At 40.5% G+C, this 19,827-nt stretch overlaps 1 protein-coding gene across 1 annotated transcript in view; it reads right to left on the bottom strand.

Annotated features, from left to right (window-relative positions):
• Nucleotides 1-16,438, bottom strand: part of LOC104603145 (P-loop containing nucleoside triphosphate hydrolases superfamily protein) — a 99,511-nt gene extending 83,073 nt beyond the window's left edge. Inside the window, exons 1-5 of the mRNA XM_088892924.1 lie at nt 15,940-16,438; nt 15,331-15,527; nt 13,421-15,238; nt 13,238-13,323; nt 11,566-11,575 (exon numbers count right to left, since the gene is read on the bottom strand). Coding sequence (XP_088749050.1) covers nt 11,566-11,575; nt 13,238-13,323; nt 13,421-13,772 — 448 coding nt within the window. The 5' untranslated portion in view covers nt 13,773-15,238; nt 15,331-15,527; nt 15,940-16,438. The remainder of the gene's footprint in view (nt 1-11,565; nt 11,576-13,237; nt 13,324-13,420; nt 15,239-15,330; nt 15,528-15,939) is intronic.
• Between the last annotated feature and the right edge of the window lie 3,389 nt (nt 16,439-19,827).

Here is a 19,827-nt window from a genome sequence, read left to right as displayed (position 1 = left end):
GGAGACCTAAAAAAGGAGGGAGAATTATGTGGAGATGCACGAGAGCAGCATTGTTATGGACCTTGTGTGATGAAAGAAACCAAAAGGGTAATTAAAGGAAAGGAAAGAAGTAAGGAGTTACTTATAAAAAGCATAACTGTGAGGGTAGTGCATTGGGTGAAGATGTTAGACCTGTTTGTTGATTTCACATTGGATGATTTTTAATTTCTTCAGAAATTGGAATGCAACCTCAATTTCATCATCAAAGAAACCAAAAGTTAAGGAGTGGAGACTACCTGCAAAGGGATGGCTTAAGTTGAACTTTGATGGGAGCAGTGTGGGTAACCCAGGACCATCTGGAATAGAGAGGGGATAAAGGATAACAGAGGAATTCTGTTTGGAATGTACTCAGGTCCAGTAGGGGTGTCAAAAGTATGGTGGTTCAGGGAAACTCTAAAGTGATTATCAGCTGGATCTTGAAACAATAACTTAGTCAATTGAAGGTACAGGAATGAAATCAGACCTCTTAGATGGTTTTGTAGAGAAATGAACTTAATGGGTGCAAAGATCAACCAACAGCTTGGCTGATGGGTTAGCTAAACAAGGAGCTAGTGTCAACTAGAGAGTTCAAACAAGAGGAAGACAAACAGTTTCAGGGTGTCAATGTAACAGTCGACACCACCCCAAGGAGCCTCTATTAGATTAATAAAATATGTACAATTATAAAAATGCCCATAAAGGGCTAAAAGAGGAAAGGAACAAATACAAAGGCTATAAATTACAAAAAATAGTGCACAAAAGGGGCTATGATACATCATTCTTAAATTCTCCACACTCCCCCTCAAACTGATGCATAGACATAAAAGCATCAGTCATGTCATTTGGTCTAACAAATGCACCCTCTACTTTTCAAAGACTGATGAATGATGTATTCAGGCCATTCTTATGGCAATTTATTTTGGTATTCTTTGATGATATCTTGGTCTACAGCCCTTTGTGGGCCTCTCACATGCAACACCTGGAAGCCACACTGAAGTTATTACAACAACAGTTGTTTGCTAAGTTGTCTAAGTGTTCATTTGGGCAAACCCAAGTGCACTACTTGAGCCACATCATAGCGGGAGGCAAGGTCCAAACAGACCCCGGAAAGGTGCAATATATGGTCAATTGGGCTCAGCCCTCTACTAGAAGGCTCTGTGGGGTTTCCTGGGTCTAACTGGGTATTACCGCCAGTTTATCAAAGGATACAGGGAGATGGCTGCACCCTTGCCTTCAGTTACTTTGGAAGGACTCGTTCATGTGGAATGAGCAAGCTGAACAGGCCTTCCAGAGACTTAACCAAGCAATTTCCTCTCCCACCCCCCCTTGGCACTACCTAATTTCATGGAGTTTATAATAGAGGCTGATGCTTTGGGCAAGAGAATTGGTGCAGTCCTCATGCTGCAAGGACAACCATTGGCATTCTTCAGCAAGGCCTTAACTAAGCAAACCCAGCTGAAGTCTACCTATGAAAAGGAGCTCATGGCTGTTGTCCTCGCCGTCACCAAATGGAGAACTTACTTACTGGGTCGGCCCTTCACTGTCAGGACTGAACATCATAGCATTAAATACCTTCTGGACCAAAGAATATTGAGCCCAGAACAACAGAAGTGGGCTGCCAAGCTGCTCAGTTATGACTTCGAAATTGGGTACTAGCCCGGTCCTTCTAATGCTGTAGCAGATGCCTTGTCGAGAGTGGAAGAATTCCAGACAATGGAGTCATCACAGTTGCAGTACCCACCCCTGGAAAGCTTAAAGACAGGCTGAACAGGATCCAGATTTGACCCACATCCGAGCAACCTGTTAAGCAAACCCAACACTATACCCGGCCTACTCACTTCAAGGTAACAATTTGTTTCATAAAGGACAATTGGTTATATTAGCTAAGTTCGTTCATTTGCAGGAGCTACTAAGATTATTTCATGATTCGGCTATTGGAGGTCATTCAGGGGCTCTATGCACATATAGAAGGCTGAATCAGTACAATTATTGGAAGGGCATGAAGAGAACTGTTTATGACTATGTCCAGCAATGTCAGGTGTGCCAGAAACAAAAGTACAGCACCCAGAACCCAGCTGGATTGTTACAGCCTCTGCCAATTCCGGAACCGGTTTGGAACAACATCACAATGGATTTCATCACTAACCTGCCCAAATCAGGGGGGAAATCTTCTGTTCTGGTGACCGTTGACAGATTGAGCAAATATGATCACTTCATAGCCTTGCCACACCCCTACACTCCTTAGTTGCCAAGATATTCATCCAAGAGGTAGCTAAACTGCACAGGACCCTGCAGACCATATTAACTGACAGGGATCCATTGTTTATGAGTAAATCTTGGGAGGCATACTTCCAAGCCCAAGGAGTAGAACCATTGTATACCACCAGCTACCACCCCCAAAACAATGGGCAATCAGAGGTGGTGAACAGGTGTTTGGACACCTATCTATGGTGCTTCATTGGAGAGAAGCCCAAGCAGTGGGCCCATTGGTTACCTTAGGCCAAGTACTGGTATAACACGTCCTACCACACCTCAGCTGGAACCACAACCTTCACCGTCCTATATGGCAGGGATCCTCCTTCCATTCTTCCTTATGAGAAGGGTACACCAGCAGTGGCAGAAGTGGATCAGCAGTTATCCAACCGGGACAGCATACTTAAGACTCTCAAGATACACCTGTCCAAGGCCCAACAACAAATGAAGTCCAATTATGACAAAAAAAAACATGGAAGTGGAATTCCTGGTAGGGGATTAGGTTTACCTTAAGCTACAGCCTTAAAAGCAAACCTCTGTGGTCAGACAGGCATGGCAGAAGCTATCTCCAAGGTTTTTCGGACCCTTTCAGGTGTTGGAAAGAATTGGCTTAGTTGCCTATCGATTGGACCCCCCCTTCAAAAACGCATCCCATTTTCCATGTGTCAATGTTGAAACCCTACACTGGACCACCACCAACTAAGAGTCCAACTCTACCAGAATTCTCTGAAGAAGGTGAATTGTACCTCGCACCCCATACTATTACTGATTTCCATTGGGTCAAGAGGGGAAAGAAGGTCGTCCAGCAAGCCTTGGTTACTTGGAAAGGCCTACCTTTGAGGACAACCTTGAGGAGCAGTATCTTTAGAGGACTACAATCGGTTAAAGGAGCAGTATCCATCTATCAACCTTGAGGACAAGGTTGTACTTAAGGGGGAGGGAGTTGTTATGACCCACAGGTCCAGTGGAGCAGAGCCACAAGCACAGGCCAAATCGAATGGTCTGCAAGCCCACATGCAAGGCCCAGTTCAAGTAGCTGAAATGGGAAGGTATAAACCGCCCATCAAATATGTGTACTCTAGGAAGTTCACGTCACCAAGAAGTTAGTTACATGTTACCACGCACTATAAGTGTAGAGCACCATGTGAAGAAGCTATAAGAAATGCAGCTAATGAGAAATCATTAAAGAAGTTTAACCCTAACCTCCCTTCTTTCTCTTTCTCTTCTTCTTCTTCCCCTTACCTGCAAACAGTTCTGTATCAAGCATTGATTAAGACATATCAATGTGTATGCCCTCAACTCGAACTGATGTATTGTACATATCTTTGTTATGAATAAAGGAATATTTATTTCATGTGTCATCAAGTTGTTCTGCTAAATCCCCTTGGTTCATATCAGTATCATGTATGGGACCACATAGTTGTCATAATATGGACTTAAATCATCACAACCAGTGGATACACTTAACTAAGTCTATCCTGACAAGGTTTTCATTCTCACACTACCCAAGGTAGTTGAGCAATGGATCTTAGCTACTCGGATCATGACCTAAGGTGTGACAGGTGGAAGAACTAGGTGTTGCTTTTAACCCCTAGACTTGATATTGATACCAAATTGAGTATCAAACTTGTCTATCTTTGATATGCCAACCAGTGAGACCCTTTTGGGGTCAAATACCTAGGTATATTGGAATATTCAAGAATGATATGTCAATTGATGATCAATGTGATAGGATCTACTACTATGTTAAGACATAGAGAATGCTTTGTATAATTTCCTCTTTAGATTTCTGAATCTGGTGGCAGTAGGATTAGAGGTGTAAATCGGATCGTACCGCCCACGGCCCAGCACGAACTTGGACCAGCCTGGCACAACGGTCCGCGGGCCGTGACAGGCCCGACACGATCATGTGGGCCTTGTTGGGCCTGGGGTTTAGGTCCACAGGCCGACATGGCACGGCACGACTGAGCGGACCGTGCCGCCCGCAGCCCGGCCCAACACGGCCCATCTATATTATTTATATATATTTTATATATATTTATATAATATTATATAAATTATAATTATATAATAATATATAGTATATAATATATTAATAAAATAAATAATTTTTTTAATTTTATTATACTAATTTATTTAATTATTGTATATATAAGCAATTGTATACACAAAATTCATATAAAATTAAAATTTTAAGTTTTTTGTCAATTTTTTTTAAATAAATAGGTTTGGCCCGATGCACAACCCGACCTGGCCCAAGGCTCGGCCCACGGGCCAGCCCAAGCCGCGGCATGGCATGGGCCCGCACACGCCTGGGCCGTGGGCTGGGCCGGGCCGACCCCCATATTTTTCACTAGGGAGGGCGGCACGGCCCGTAATGGCCCGCGGACGGCACAACACGCTTTACACCTCTAAGAAGGACTATTTGAATCCTTAATGAAGGACCTAATAGTGTTGGAAGTTGGACACCACGTCATAAAGACAAAGAAGGAAAAAGTCCTTCCCCTAATATGGTATCAAGTATTATTAGTAAGAGAATAATTGCAAGAGACTAATTAGGTTGTATTGACTTGATTATCACATAATGCGCTGAACCAATAGACTTGGGCCTTTGGGATGGTAAGGTCCCAAGAGGTTTAAAGTGTTTAAACACTTAATGGGCCCAATCGCTTAAGCCCATAGCAGTTATGGTCTTTTTATTTTTTGAACAAAGATAACTTTTATTGAAAATAAAAAAAAAAAAAGAAAGTACATGAGAGGATGTACTGAAGCCTAGAGCGGCTAAACCAGAATTACAAAGGCAAACAAATGTTACTAAACAAGCTTTCTCTAAAAACCCCTGATTTTGCTAGGCTATCAGCAACAGTGTTTTGCTCCCTAGGAATCTAGACCAGCTTCACATCCATTGATTCTAAGACATCCCTAGCTTGAGCTAGCAAGTGTGCTAGTCTCCAAGACCCTCCTTCCTTCTCCCTTAACCAAGCTATAGTATTTGCAGAATCCCCTTTGATGGTTAAAGAGGATAAGCCTAGTCGTTTGACAAAACGAATTCCTGTAAGTGCGGCCAAGACCTCTGCCTTTATAGCATCTGCCCTCCCAATCGGGCCACTACAAACCCAGCAGATACTCCCCCCTTGCCCCTCGAGATTATACCTCTGATTCCTGCTTGACTTGTAGAGCCTTGGGCATTTCCATCAAAGTTTAGGGTCATCACACCTTCTTCTCTAACAAAATGTCTCATATCAACTCAGATCTTGGAGAGGAGTGCAGGATTGCTGGAAGGTTGCTCTGATGATCACTTAAGGAGAGGCCTTTGAAAACTTTAGAATTAATCCCCCAAAGGTTACAGGGAAAAGTGATATAGGAAGTTAGGTCTTCAGCCTTTCTAGCTTTGTTTTCAATAATTTTATTATTCCTTTCTTTCCAAATACCCCACAGGACTACATGGGTCACCGTACTCCAATATACTCTTCCTCTTTTTCCTAGACCTCTGCCTTGCCATTGCCACAAGAGGTCCACCGCCTTCTCCGGGAATACCCAGCTGTATTCAACTAAGTTTAGGAAAAAACACCAAACCTTTCTTATGATAGGGCAATGGAGGAGGATGTGATCAGTTGTCTCTCCATCACTGAGGCAAAGAGGACAGACATGGGGGGGAGATACATAATCTGTCTCTAAACTTTTTCCAGATCAGACCACAAGTGTTTATTTTCTTTAAGCAAGTTTCCCATACAAAGAAAGAAACTCTAAGGGGGATATGTGAGCTCCAGACATTCTTAACCAAGTCAAATTATCCTATTAGGCTAATTAAAACATTAAGTGGCTGGCCCCCACTATCTTACATAAAGCATGTGACATGTTGGCTCTCTCATTAAGTTGTGGGTCCAACACCATACAAGCTGGAATCTCCCAATTATAAAAGTAATTTCCAAAATTATTAAGGTGCTAATGGTTAATTAAAAGTCTCACATAAGAATCATATTCAAACTATCAACCGGATAGTCTAGTATGACTACGATTTGACTAGTTTGACTAGCTAGAAAAGTTCTAGTTTTTGGGTTAAGGAGAGCAAGATTCTCTCCAACCTTATCCCAATTATGTTAGGATTCCTCGATAGACAAGGAGAGGATTCTTGCAGTCCTCCATAGATAAATAGGATGGAAAATATGGGGATTGGATTATGCATGTTCTTCCCTACATTGCTGATTTCGACCTAGCCTTGTGAGACCCCTTTTAAAGGGTTTTGAACCCCATTCAACCAGATCTGTTAGCCAACTCATCTACCATTGTTCTAGACATATTTTGGGTGAAAACCATCACCCAAATTCGTGATAAAGGTCTATCCTTTGCTGCTGTAAATTCTGGAAAAGTTTTCTAAGACTGCAAGCATACAGTTGCACCATCTTCAACTGGTTGCAGTGTTTTGGGAAGACCAAAGCTTGGGTGTAAACACCATTTCTATCTCTGAATTTGTGGGCATCATAATCAGGTACTACATTCATTCTTGATCCAATGATTTGATCTTTCTTGGTCCAATAACCCCAAACGATCCAAGGAGAAAAACCAGTTTTCTCACTATGTGCTTAGGATTTCTAGAAAATTTTGAATTTCAACCTCTCTAATTACTGAAATTTTACACATAATGATCACTTCATCTTTCATTCCTGAAGCTTCACCCAATCCCAGTTATGTCTCCTTAGTGCTGACACCAAGATTTCCTTGTAGAAAACCTACCACTTCCACTTCCAGCAAACAACTATCACCCATTCCATCATTTTTCTAAAGCCGTGATATGACAATCCTTTCTTTGATGATCCTCTAAAATAGCAATAACATTTCAGGGAAGACCAGCCTCACCCACCATAGAGTGGCACCTATCTTAGTGTTGACAGTCAAGTAATGGGTCCTCCACTTCATCGGAAATTTCATTTCCTCCTGACTGCACCAACACTTCCACTAATGAAATAGAGGGGAAAAAACAAGCCTGAAATCCCAAATCTCTTCTCCTTCAACTTTGAGTTAACAGTAGACATGCAGGTCTGACCTGAATCTTTTTCTCGAAGAAATAGTGACTACCCACTCCAAAGATTCCATTTTCCACAGTCTTCCCTAAATCTTCTCCCCCTACTTTGTTTCTTTAGTAAGAAGCATTTTCTGCCCCAGATTTTTTTATGATAAATAACTTCAAATGTTATTGAAACTCAAGGTAATGAAACATTACAAGCATCCTTTAAAGAGGTATGAGGTGCTACCGCTCTATATTGAATCAAAATTCAAATTACAATTAAGCCCAAAACAAATAAGTCTTATTCACCCTTTGCTTGGCTAATACATCCCCATTCCATTTGCTGATCTCCTCACCCATTGTATCCTCAAGTTCATATTCCTGGTAAGCCATTTAAATTTTTTCATTTCACTCTTGTAGCACCATATTATGGATTTTGGATCCTTTATCCATCTCACCACCAATTTTGAGCCCCCTTCAACCACCACATTCTCTATGTTCAATTCATTAGCAATCTGCACTCCTTGTACTACAGCATGTAATTCTGCTTTGAGGGAATCACCCATACCCACAGGACCAGAAAACAGCACTATGAGTTTACCTTCTATATCTCTCAAGACCCCTCCTATTCCATAAGGGCTTGTTTTACCTCAACTTCACCCATCAATGTTCAGCTTTACAAAGCCTTCAGGTGGAGGTAGCCAATGAACATCTAGTCTTTCCTTTCTAGAAGAGTTCTGGCCACTACTTCCCTATTTTGCCAGACAATATCAACGGAAAACTGAGATAGCTCCATAGTCTTGATCCAATGGAGCACCCTGACCATCACACAATCCTTGACCTCTTCCTTGCTTCTTTCCTTCCCTAAGAAAATTATTGCATTCCTCTCTTCCCAAATACTCCAAACCAAGGCTGCTCACACACATATCCACATTATTCTTCCCCTCTTTTGGGCCAAGTAAACATAGAATAGAAGGATCAATTTTGGGCCAAGTAAACATAGAAGGATAAAATAGCATATTAACCTCTGTTGGTAAAGTCCACCTACACTCAAACAAAGAAAAAGGAACAATTCCAAATAGCTGCAACAAAGAGACAGGAAATCACTAAGTGATAGAATTTCTCATTATTAGATTTACACAAAGCACACCAATTAGGAGGTAGACATGCATTGGGTCTTCTCTTCTGTAGCATATCCAAAGTACTGATCTTCCCATGAACTACTTCCCAACAGAAAGCTCTTATTTTGGGTGAGATGAGTCTACACCAAAACTCTTTAAAGGGGAAAGAAGGAGACATCGAGGAATTTAAAAAGAGACTTGAACAAAGAAGCACAGGAAAACAATGGGTGGCTCTAATAGTGTTTATTCCGGTTCTTCTCTGGCTGAAAGCTCTGACTAATGAAAGGGTCTTGAGCAAGACGATGATAGACCCTGATTTTGGTCTACCATCAAATGAGAATGAAATAAACTTATGTTCACTTAAAACCCCACTTGACCGATCCCTATCAATAAATCGCTCACATGCTGCACTAGTTCCCCACCTCCCCCAATCACTTGAAACTTCTTTCACTCCTCTAAGGTTATCTTTAGGTGCATGTGATTGCACCAAGTGACCAACATCATCATATTTGTACAATATATATTTAGATTTTTACAATATATATTTCTACTTTTTGACAAACTCCTGGGAAACAAAAATCAACATAAACATCATCATCATCCAAGACTAATCCCAGGTCGGCTACATGAACCTGTTTCACCATTCGATTCTGTTTAAATCCATATCCATTGTTGAACTGTGAGTGCTTAAATTATTTCTTACTACTTTGACCCATGCCTTTTTTGTCTACCTCTAGCCCTTCTAAGAAACAGGAATTATCTTAAATATTACAATTCAATTTGATTCAACCTTTCTACAATGAAGAGATTTTCATAGCGATACATGTAAGAACAAATCCTGACACTGACCAAGATAGTATGTTGACATGAAGATTGAGCAGGCAACCAAGTGCACAAAGCACCAATTTGTATCTGCACATGAACTCCATCTCCAATGGGCGAACTCAATGCTAAGTTTAAAACAAATATAAGGTGACACAATTTAGCAATTAGTAATTCCATATGACTCTGAATAGATGATACTGCTAAAATTTTAATTAGTATAGACTATAAGCAAACTGACATATAATGCATGAGTTTATAAGTCCACCTATTGGGCCCATGGGTTTTACATATGTAGAGAACACTGATGTGGGCCCCACAGCTGTGGTCCCCACTGTGTTCGTAGGACAGTATGTGTAATTATTTGTCAGTCATGTTAGTGTTAGTTGGTGGTCAGTTTGTTATTTCAGTTGTTATTTATTTCAAATTTTTATTTGCTTTATTTGTCATGTAAGTACTAAGGGCAGATCTGTCCTTTTCCCTTATGTACTGAACATAACATATAAATACTAAGAGAGTGGCGGCAGCAGATCAATGAGAATCTGTCCCTTCTTTCAAACCTTTGTGTTCTCCAGTTCTTCTCCTCTCTTTTCTTTCTTTCTCTTACTTTTCTTCTACCTTTCCTAATCTGAAATCTATTAGGGTTCAAGGCTGATTGTAGTCTTGATTGCCTACTACATAAAAGGCAATTTAGAAGCCTAAGGGTCTCAGAGAGTCTTTTCCCAGTTTTCTCCTGTCTATGATAAAATATAATTTCTAAATCTGTCTATTAAATCTAACAAATGTGTTGATAACTTTACTTTGTTTCATTAGTTGTGAATATTTACAATGGAAATAATGGCCAGAGTTTGAAGTAACTAACTCTTTTTTTTATTCAATTCCATTTGAACATTTTGAGTATTTACTCTCTACATAAGGAACTTGTTATTTAAAGTCGCATTTAAAATCCAGAAAGAGATTTATTTGGTCATGGGCTTAGCTAAGAAGGCTCAAATACAACAGTATTTGTTTTATCTCTTTATTCCCCTTCTGTTACTAATACAATGAAACTTTTAGGAAAAGCATAGACCTGAGGTAGGGTGTATTCAGTGAAATAATGGGATCTATGAGGCCAGTCTCTCTAGAAGAAGGTTATTAAGTTTAGATCAAGGAAAGGGACGGAAATCTAGGGAAAATGTGCAGGAGATGAAAGAAATAGAGCTGATACATTGCACAGGACTGGCTTTGAGAAGAATTGGAAGGATATACTGGGATAAGTGATTGTAGATACATAATTCTGCAGTGTAACATATGTTTTTGGCATGACAAGGCTAAGGATTACAGATACATAATTCTCTCATTTTCCAAAGAAAAAACAATAATATATGTTTCTTGTTCTAGTCCCCATGATCAAGGAAATTCAGTTCAGACAAGCACTCACCGAGAGAAAGAGAGAGAGAGAGAGAGAGAGAGAGAGAGAGAGAGATTTGCTAACCATTGGCTCCATATATGCACAAATACACACAATCCAAAACTTAAGCGTGCTTTGTCAAAGATTTTCATATGTGAAACAATGTCAAGGCATTTGAAGCTATCCATAGGAACCTAGGAGTAGCTCCAGTAGGTGATAAATGAGAGAAAGTAGACTAAGATGGTTTGAGCACGTGCATAGAAGACCACCAACTGTGCCAGTTAGAAGAAGTGATTGGTTACACATTGAAGGAGCTAGAAGAGCTCGGGGTAGACAAAAAAGGACATGGGTAGAAATTCCCATATAGTTGGGATAAGGCATGGATGATGATGATGTATTCTGAAGCTAAGATTGGTAGTGCCTAGGAGAAGATTATTGCAATTTGAAAGAAATTCCCAAAAACAAGGTATTTTTCTCTTACACGTGTATTAAACAGAATAAAAAGAAAAGGAAGCAAAAAAGAAGTTAAAAAAGGAGGGATATTATTTTACAAATGAACAGATCTTGAAGCCAATAAGCAGTGTGTTACAAGGACACCCCAATACATCTCATTTTTTCCTTCAATATGTTCCCTTGAAATTAAATACACAAAAAAATACAGAAAGAGGGAAAGGTCTATGGTGAAGTGAAAATTAAAAAGTAATCAAACCCAATACTTGTACCTTCTTGTTTGCTGATCAAAAAAATATATATATTCATACCTTCTTGTTTTACTTTACTTTTTTATTTTTTGTGCAAACACGCTCCTTTCATCAATAGCAAAATCCTTGAAAATATATGTAAAAAGATACAAGCTCAGATTTGCTTATTTTTTTAACCAAAGTTCTTTATCAATGAGCTGTCTCAATATATCTCAAGATAATTTCTTCACCCTTGAAGAGTTTCATAGAACTTACCAACTTTATCCTGTAAAAAGAACAAACCATGGATGTCAAACTCAAAACAAATATATAAAAGAACAAAAGAGTACTTAAAATTGCATCCCCCAGCATCAAGAAAATCATAACAGACAACATGAAGTAATGTATTTTCCAACATGTCTTATAGATCAATAAAAGTAAATGAATGACAAATCTTAAAAGGGGAGGACCAAACCAAAGTTAACATAACATCAGTCATCTTCTAGAAAATTTATAAGAATCTGTAGGATACACCAAGCTAGATTCCCAACTCAATAGAACCTAAAATATGTAATGAACTGATATACCATTTCTTCTTTGAAGATAAACATAACCCAACAAATCAACACTAAATTGAAGGGATAGGTATATGCCACTAATATGAAAAGTAATTTCATTTTAACCTCCAACTGAAAAGGAAAAAAAAACATGAAATACCATTCAAAAGGAAGTAGAATTTTAAATTGACAAGTATGGCTCATCATATGATGATCCATATACAAAGATTGACGCCGAGGAAGGGATATCACGTCCATTTTATATGGTAAAACAAAAATCATTAAAATAAAAGAAAGTATAAGAAAGGTGATAAGAAATCACACAAAAGAATAATTCAAAAAAGCAACCACGTTTATTCATCAAAAAAGAAGAAAAAAAAACAACCACACCAACCAACCAACCACCCTACACTCAAACCAGCATCCTTTGCAAATACCCTGATACAAAAAAAAACCAAAATCACATATATACAAGAACGCCCTTTCTAGCATAATTCACCAATAAAAATAATGCATACCCAAAACTTATGTTGTCAAAATTACATCAATCCTCACAAGAATGCCTACTCCTCTCTGACCTACCTCCTAACATACACCCCCACAACATTTGTTTTGATGTCTATGCCTAGTAAGTGGAAATCTTAAAATGCTGTTAAGTCCCAAAGATATTATTAATATTAAAGAGAATAACTCAAAATTGATTATTTATCATATCATTAGTTATAATTGAACTTCAGGCAGAGGTATCATTTCCATTTCAATATCTACATAAATAACTAAAATTTTGGGAGTATTTTCAAGTACCAAAAACATATTAGTTGTAAAGATCATACCATCTATAAAATATCAAACAATACTCATTCAATTTCAGCCCAATGATTTATTGTCAGACCACTACCATTCAAGGGAGACGCAAATTAATCTCATCTACAATAGTCCCTTTTTGGTCGGTTGCAATTTAAGAACATTTTTCTTAGTTCTCTTCCCACATTTGGCTTAGTAAACTGTATTCATAAATAATTAAAAAATAAATAAAATAACCAGTGCAATCTTTTACCTCCCTTATTCTATGGAGCTTGTCCTTCAAACAAAACACTAAACTACAAGTTGCTCCTAGTTGTCTAGAACTTAAGTAGGTATTCTAAAGTTTGGCTTCTTCCCCGTTCATTCAAAAAGAAAAAAGTTTGGTTTCTTCTCATCAGATGTACTTCAATACTACTATTCTTGATTGTATTATTAAACTTTTATTGGAAACAAAAATAGTCCCACTAACCCTGATTACAGATAACAAATGCATCCTCATTGAATTTTTATCGCGCATTCACTATAGACAACAATGAAGAATTAATTTGAAGACGTATTCAAAGAAAAAGAATCAAAATGAATCTCACCATGAAAACTGGGGAAATGTAGTAATCGCCTTGAAGATACTCAAACGATCTAGTCACCTTTTGCCGGTAATCAAACACAATATCCGCTGCAAATATATATAAACAAAAGGAAAAACAGTTACTAAGTTCAAGCGATCAACCAAGAAGTTCAAATGCTCCTTTCTCTTCTCAATCAAAACTTACAATCTTTTCCGAGGAAGGTTCCTACGAAAAGATCATCGATGATCCCTGCCTTAGCTCCCACAGCAATGTTCATGTTATCTGCCTCTTTCCCCAGCCTATAGAGATAATCCCTCCCCTGCGAATCCTTCGCCTCCCACGACGACTGTTTAGAGATCCTCTTAGGTTGATCCTTTGCATTCTCTCCATCAAAAGATTCCTCAGAAGTTGTCCGAGAACAAAGAGAGAATGAAGTCGAAATCCTTTTAGAGGAAAAGAAAGATATTGCAGGGTTTGAAATTCTATTGAAAGGGCGATACGACCAGAAATATCGCTTAGGGAGGAAGAGCTCCGTACTGCGGTTACAGAGCGCCATGGCTTATTGCTTTCTTCGGCCTTATCGTGCGCAGCTGCCCGGCATGTATTTGGCGCCACAAAGAGAAATAACATGAATTCCAACGACCGTTTTATTTTATCCACTTCGAGTTTGGAGCCTCGTGCATTGAAGTTGGGATCTGCTCCTCACTAGGCGGTCCTCACACCGATCTCACAGACAGTGGCTGTCGGTCACATCCCATTATGTATATCTCTCTATCAATAATAAATACAAGTACGAGAAATATTCTAAATGTACAGAGTCAGGACATGATGTGAAGAGAGTTCTATGAGTCCTTTAATATATAAAATTATATATTCTTCTATTTATATATTACAAAGTAATATACGACTTTAAGATGAGGTTAAATTCACATCTGATTTAATTATTAATCCAATGCAAATTGTAAAATCTGAATTCATTATGTAAATAGATCATCCGGATCTGAAATAATAACATCAAGTATTGGACTTTTGAAGTCTCTTGACAACTCTAACCGTGTTACCACATCAAAAGTGAATAAGGATCGGTCGCAAATATAAAATATGGTTGCATGAGCTTAAATGTTTACATCTATTTATTTGATTAAGCTTAACTGTTTATATAATGATGATACAGCTTAAGCATCATTGCTAAAATATAAGGCCATTTTCATGCTTTTATACTCATTAATGAATGATCTATTATGTCTTGTTGAATAGTTTATATTATTTGTGCATCATTGATTTGGTACTCTTTTCTTAAGCTTAATTGTTTGTTATCATTTTCATCAATGGTTTGGCATCATAAAAATGGGAGAATGTTGATCTTATGTGTTTTGATGATAATAAACTCATTAGGAGTATTAATAGTGTGTTAAGTTTGTAATTAATCTAAGTAAGATTTTTTGAGTTATATTTATGTTAAGTAAACTTGTTGATAAAAACAAAATGGAAGCATTACTTGATTCAATTGTCTAAGCTTCACATTTCAACATCACTTTTAATCTTTCCAATAAAGATGCTCCTAAAGCTCTGTTTGAAAGAGTATAAATGTAAATTTGTAGAATGCAAAACCTACATTTTGTATCATTTTGTATATATTTGTCCTGTACATATTTGTATTTATACTCTTTCCAAATAGAACCTAAGAAATTCAAGCATGAAAATACTACAAAAAGGAACATCAATAGGTTGATCAAGAAGGGGATTTTAAGTCTCTTTTGGCCGCTAATGATAGAAGATTGGTGGTCATGGGGCAGATGTTCAGTCCATGTTTTAGTTTGTTGTTGCAGTTTAGCAGGTTGGTTTGGTTGACATTAGTTATTTGGTTATATTGGGAACCGCTTCACTTGGTGTAACAGTAGAGAGGGCATTGATAGTATATGGGCTTAGTTGGACAAAATACTAGTTAATCCGATTCGGCTTTCCGGTACATGGTGGTGAGTCCGCATTCTCTGCACCTGTTGGTGTACTGGACGCATGAACCTGCCAATCAGAGATGACCACGTCGTCTGTGAAAAATAACACTAACGTTAACGGGAAGGTGGCAGTTAATTGGAGTGTGGGGTTGAACCTACACAAAAAGACAATGAAACCCCTCTCAGTCCCGGTCTTAGTTCGAACTTTGAACCCTGTCTCCATCGACGGCCATCGTCCATCGGCGGTCATCTCCTCTTCTTTTTCTTGCGGTGTTCCTTGCTTCAGGTCACCTTTGATCTGTTCAAAACATCACACATGGCCGCTGGTGTTAGCTGAGCTCCAGATCACCTTCGACCTGTTCAAAACAAAAAACAAGGAACACCTTTTGGAAGAAGAAGAAGAAGAAGAGAGGAGGAGGAAAGAAGAAGGGGTGGAGCCCCTGTTTTTATTTCGAAAACAGAAAAAGTAGAAGGGACGGAGCCCCTGTTTTTGTTCCAAAAGCCGAAAAAGTAAAAGGGCTACGCCCCTGCTTTTTGTTCCAGAAGAAGAAGAAGAAGGAGAGGAGAGGAAGAGGAGGAAAGAAGGGGCGGAGCCCCTGTTTTTTTTCCAAAAAAAGAAAAAGAAGGGGCGGAGCCCCTGTTTTTTTTTCCAAAAAAAGAAAAAGAAGGGGCGGAGCCCCTGCTTTTTTTTCCAAAAAAAGAAAAAGAAGGGGCAGAACCCCTGTTTGTTGTTCCAGAAGAAGAAGAAGAAGAAGAAGAAAAGCATGCCTTCTATGTACCAGCGTCGGAGTCTCGCCGTCGATGGTTGATGACAGATGAACGGTGGCCGGTGTCGTGTGCTCTCCGATGTGTTGGAGTTGGAGGGTTCGAGGAGGAGAAAAGAGAAAATAGGTGACATGGTTCAAAGTTCAAATTAAGACCGGGATTGGGAGGGGTTTCATTGTCTTTTTGCGTCAGACATTCAATTAACGGCAACCTTCGTTAATGCTACCCTGTTTTTCAGGGATGACTCATTGGCGGGTTCATGCGTCCGGTGCACCCACGAGTGCACAAAATGCGGACTCCATGGTGGTAGACATTTGAACAGAAGTTGTTCTGATCATTCCACTATTGTTTTTTCGATTCTAGAGAATGCCATCCAAAGGTTTTAGTGAAGTCGGGTAGAGCTAAGACGGGTGCTCGGGTCATCAACTCCTTGAGTTGTTGAAACTTGAAAAGCTGCTTCTGATTCTGGAATCGGTGAATGAATTCTTCTTAAGCATGTTTGTCAGCGGTGCAACAATGCGTCCATACCCTTCTATAAATTTTCGGTAGTACCCAGTAAAACCCAAGAAACCATGCATGGACGTGAGAGATTTAGGTTTCAGCCACTCCACCATAGCTGCAATTTTGTCAGGATCTACTGCCACCCCACATGGCTGATGATATGGCCAAGATACTTGACTTCAGTAGGGTTTGGAGAGTGCCAAGGACAGCAACTAAATGTTGGAGATACTGGTCCCATGAGGAGCAGTAGATCAAAATATCATCGAAAAAAACTAGGACAAATTTCCTTAGGTAATTCTTAAAAATGTCATTTAATGATGGTACTCTGACCTCAAAGTCCAGCTTACTGAAATAATTAGCACCATGTAATTCATCAAATAATTCATCTATGATTGGAATGGGAAATTTATCTTCGACCCTTACTGATTTAATGCACTATAATCTACACACACGCCACGTGCCATCTTGCTTTTACTAAAATCACTGAAGAAGAGTAAGGACTGCAACTGGGTTGAGAACCATGCCAGATGCTAGAAGCTCTGCAACGATTCTCTCAATTTCTGTCTTTTGATAATGTGGGTATGGGTATGGACGTACATAGACTGGTCCAGCTCCAGGTGTGAGGGTGATTCTGTGATCATGGGCTCTGACAGGAGGAAGCCCATGTGGCTCACTAAACACGTCCTTGAACTGTTGCAAAACCCGCCGTAGTGAAATTGGCTTGTGTGCTGCGTAGCTGTAACATTACTCCTTTCTCGTTCTTCCTAACGGCCTTCTCGTAGTTGTGCTCATGGGTCTTAATTAATGGTTGCACACCATGCAATGTAACCTCCTTCCCATTTAAGCAAAACCGCATCTGCAACCCTTTAAAATCCCACCATATAGGACTGAGAGTGGATAACCATTGGGTCCCTAATACCACCTCATACCCATCTAATGGTAAGAGGTAAAAATCCAACAACATTGGCTCCCCTTGTAAATACAATTTCACACCCGTGCATTTTCCAACTATGAGAGCCCAACCCGTTGAGAGAGTTGCGGACTGAGAAAATTATGTGTGCTCCCTAAGACGATGAGAACTATCACCTTTTTGCCATCAATTTTCATAATTCTTGGTGCATGAGAAGCAGAGATGGAATGAAGTCCGGGTGTGTCACCTGATTCTTCTTCAATTTCTATCTCAACATCTCCGTCCTCTTACTCCCAACATCCTTCAATTACAAGAAAGACGTTTGCATCGGTGCCCGGGTGCAAACTTTTGGTTACAAGAGACCCTTTTCACGCCGTTCCCACAGTTCATTAGGTGTCATCCGTGATGATGCACAATGCAGCCACTCTTATCTGGAAGCGATTGAACTTCTAGCTGACATCTGGCAAGAGATACCTGCGCGAAGAAAAATGAAGGAACCCGGGGTTGCTCACCCGGTGGGAACACTCCGATGCTTAAGTTAGTATTCGGCTGCGAGCTGGAGAATAATAAGTTTGCAAGAAGATGAGAAAGCTAGAGAGTGGTGAATATGCGATACCTTGGCCCCTGGGGGGTTGGAGTCTTTATATACTAACATTATGGCAGGTTTCTGAGGGGTTGATCCCAAATCTCTGCCGCGGTGATCTGTTGTTAGGTAACGCTCTGGAGTGATTGGCCGTTATCGTCAGGACTGGGGAGCAGGTGGGTTAATGCGAACGTTTTATGGTACGGTTCCGCCAGGCAGGGGACAACCTCCGGGGTTGGCAGGCACGATGCCGCCAGGTGAGAAACAATGAGTGCAGTCCTCAGAGTTGGCAGGTGATGCGCCGCTAGGCAAGGGATGTGGGTGCAACTTTCAGGTTTGACAGGTACGGTTGTTAGACAGGAAGCTTCTCACGGGGCTCAGGGTTACTTGATAATGGACCCTATAGCGAGCTATCTTGTGGCGAGCTACTTGCGTCGAGCTGCTGATGGCATGCCGAGGTGATTTTACCCAAGGTGAGTTGTCTCCGAGGTGGCTTATTAGCCTGGTCTGCTGTGAACTTGGTTGTTTTAGTCTGCGAACTGGGATGGACTTGACCCGAAGTATCTTCAACTCGGGACATTATTGTACCCGAGCTCGTTCAGAAGCGAGCTGATACTTGCTGAGTTGTCTTCTATGTCATGTCATGTCCACGTGCCGATTTTCTCATGTTGAGTTACCATTTATGTCGAGTCACGTACACGTGTCGCCTGCTTATGAGGTCGGGCCAAATCACCCTTCATCAATTGCCCCCCACTCCTCGAGCTAGGGGTTCTGACTTGGTGCGGGGAGTTCATGATGTGACGAGTGGATTTGGCTCGGAGTTCAGGCTGCCCCGTCAGATCGCGTATAGCTTACGCGCGGATGTCACACGAACTATAAGTCCCGCGGACGCCAAAAAATGCGCTAAACTGTCTTTGGTCTCGAGGGTCGTGCAGCCGGTTTTCTTGTGAACCATCAGATTGCCTTGATCTGGGCCGTTGCTTTTTCGATACAGTGGCTATAAATAGGAGGTTCTGAGACTCATTTTTCACACCAAAAGCTCTTGCCTTCGACTTGAGGTCACGCTCTAGTTTCGTTAGCTCGGGTCTTCCTAGTTCGCATTGCTTCTTCAGTCCGGTCATCCTTCTTTGGTAAGTCATTCTTTGCTTTTCATTTCAGTTTGGTTGTAGTTATGTCTTCTAGTTTTGATAGCCTTTTAGATGAGGCCGAGGTGGGTACCTCGGCTCGAGTCAGTAGCCGAGACGAGGCTACTTTGGGCTTAGGGTGGCCCATGGTCTTCCTGAGGGTCAGTCTCCCTCAGAGGCTCGGGAGGCCTTCAATAACTTGGCATCCACTTCTCACCGAGGTCGGGAGCCAGACAACTTCGGTTCCTCCTCCATGACTTTGGATAGGCTCTGGACTCTGGTACTTTGGTATAAACTCCCGAGGGAGCTTTCCTATCGTCTCCCTTTAGGTAACTTCCCTTGGGGGCACGATCATAATGAGATCGTAATCTTGAAGAACAGCTCGCGGCTGGTCTTCGTCTTCCTTTGCACCTGTTAATCGTTGAGGTCCTTAAGCTTTTCACTGTTACCGTAAACCAACTACACCCGAACTCTGTTCGAAATGTGGTAGGGACTATCTCCCTTTTCCATGAGTACTGTCTCCCCCTTAACCTTGAAAATGTTTCCTCAATTTTGTCTATAAAGAACGCTTCCCGTGGTGCCCTTGCACACAAGCGATCTTACTACTTGTCCCCCCACCCGGGCTACAAGCTTCTTCACAAGCTACCCAATAAGATCCCGGCCTAGAAACAATACTACTTTGTGGTCCATAATCCCAAGGGGTGGACCTTTCCAACTCACTAGAGGGCTGCTATTCAGGACCCTGGTGTCAGGCTAGACCTAAAGATGAGGGA

This window comes from Nelumbo nucifera, chromosome 8 (assembly GCF_055504915.1).
Source record: "Nelumbo nucifera cultivar China Antique chromosome 8, China Antique-T2T, whole genome shotgun sequence".
Classification (NCBI taxonomy): domain Eukaryota; kingdom Viridiplantae; phylum Streptophyta; class Magnoliopsida; order Proteales; family Nelumbonaceae; genus Nelumbo; species Nelumbo nucifera.
The sequence above is the reverse complement of the archived record's forward strand: the minus strand, read 5'-3'. Positions and strand labels throughout refer to the sequence as shown.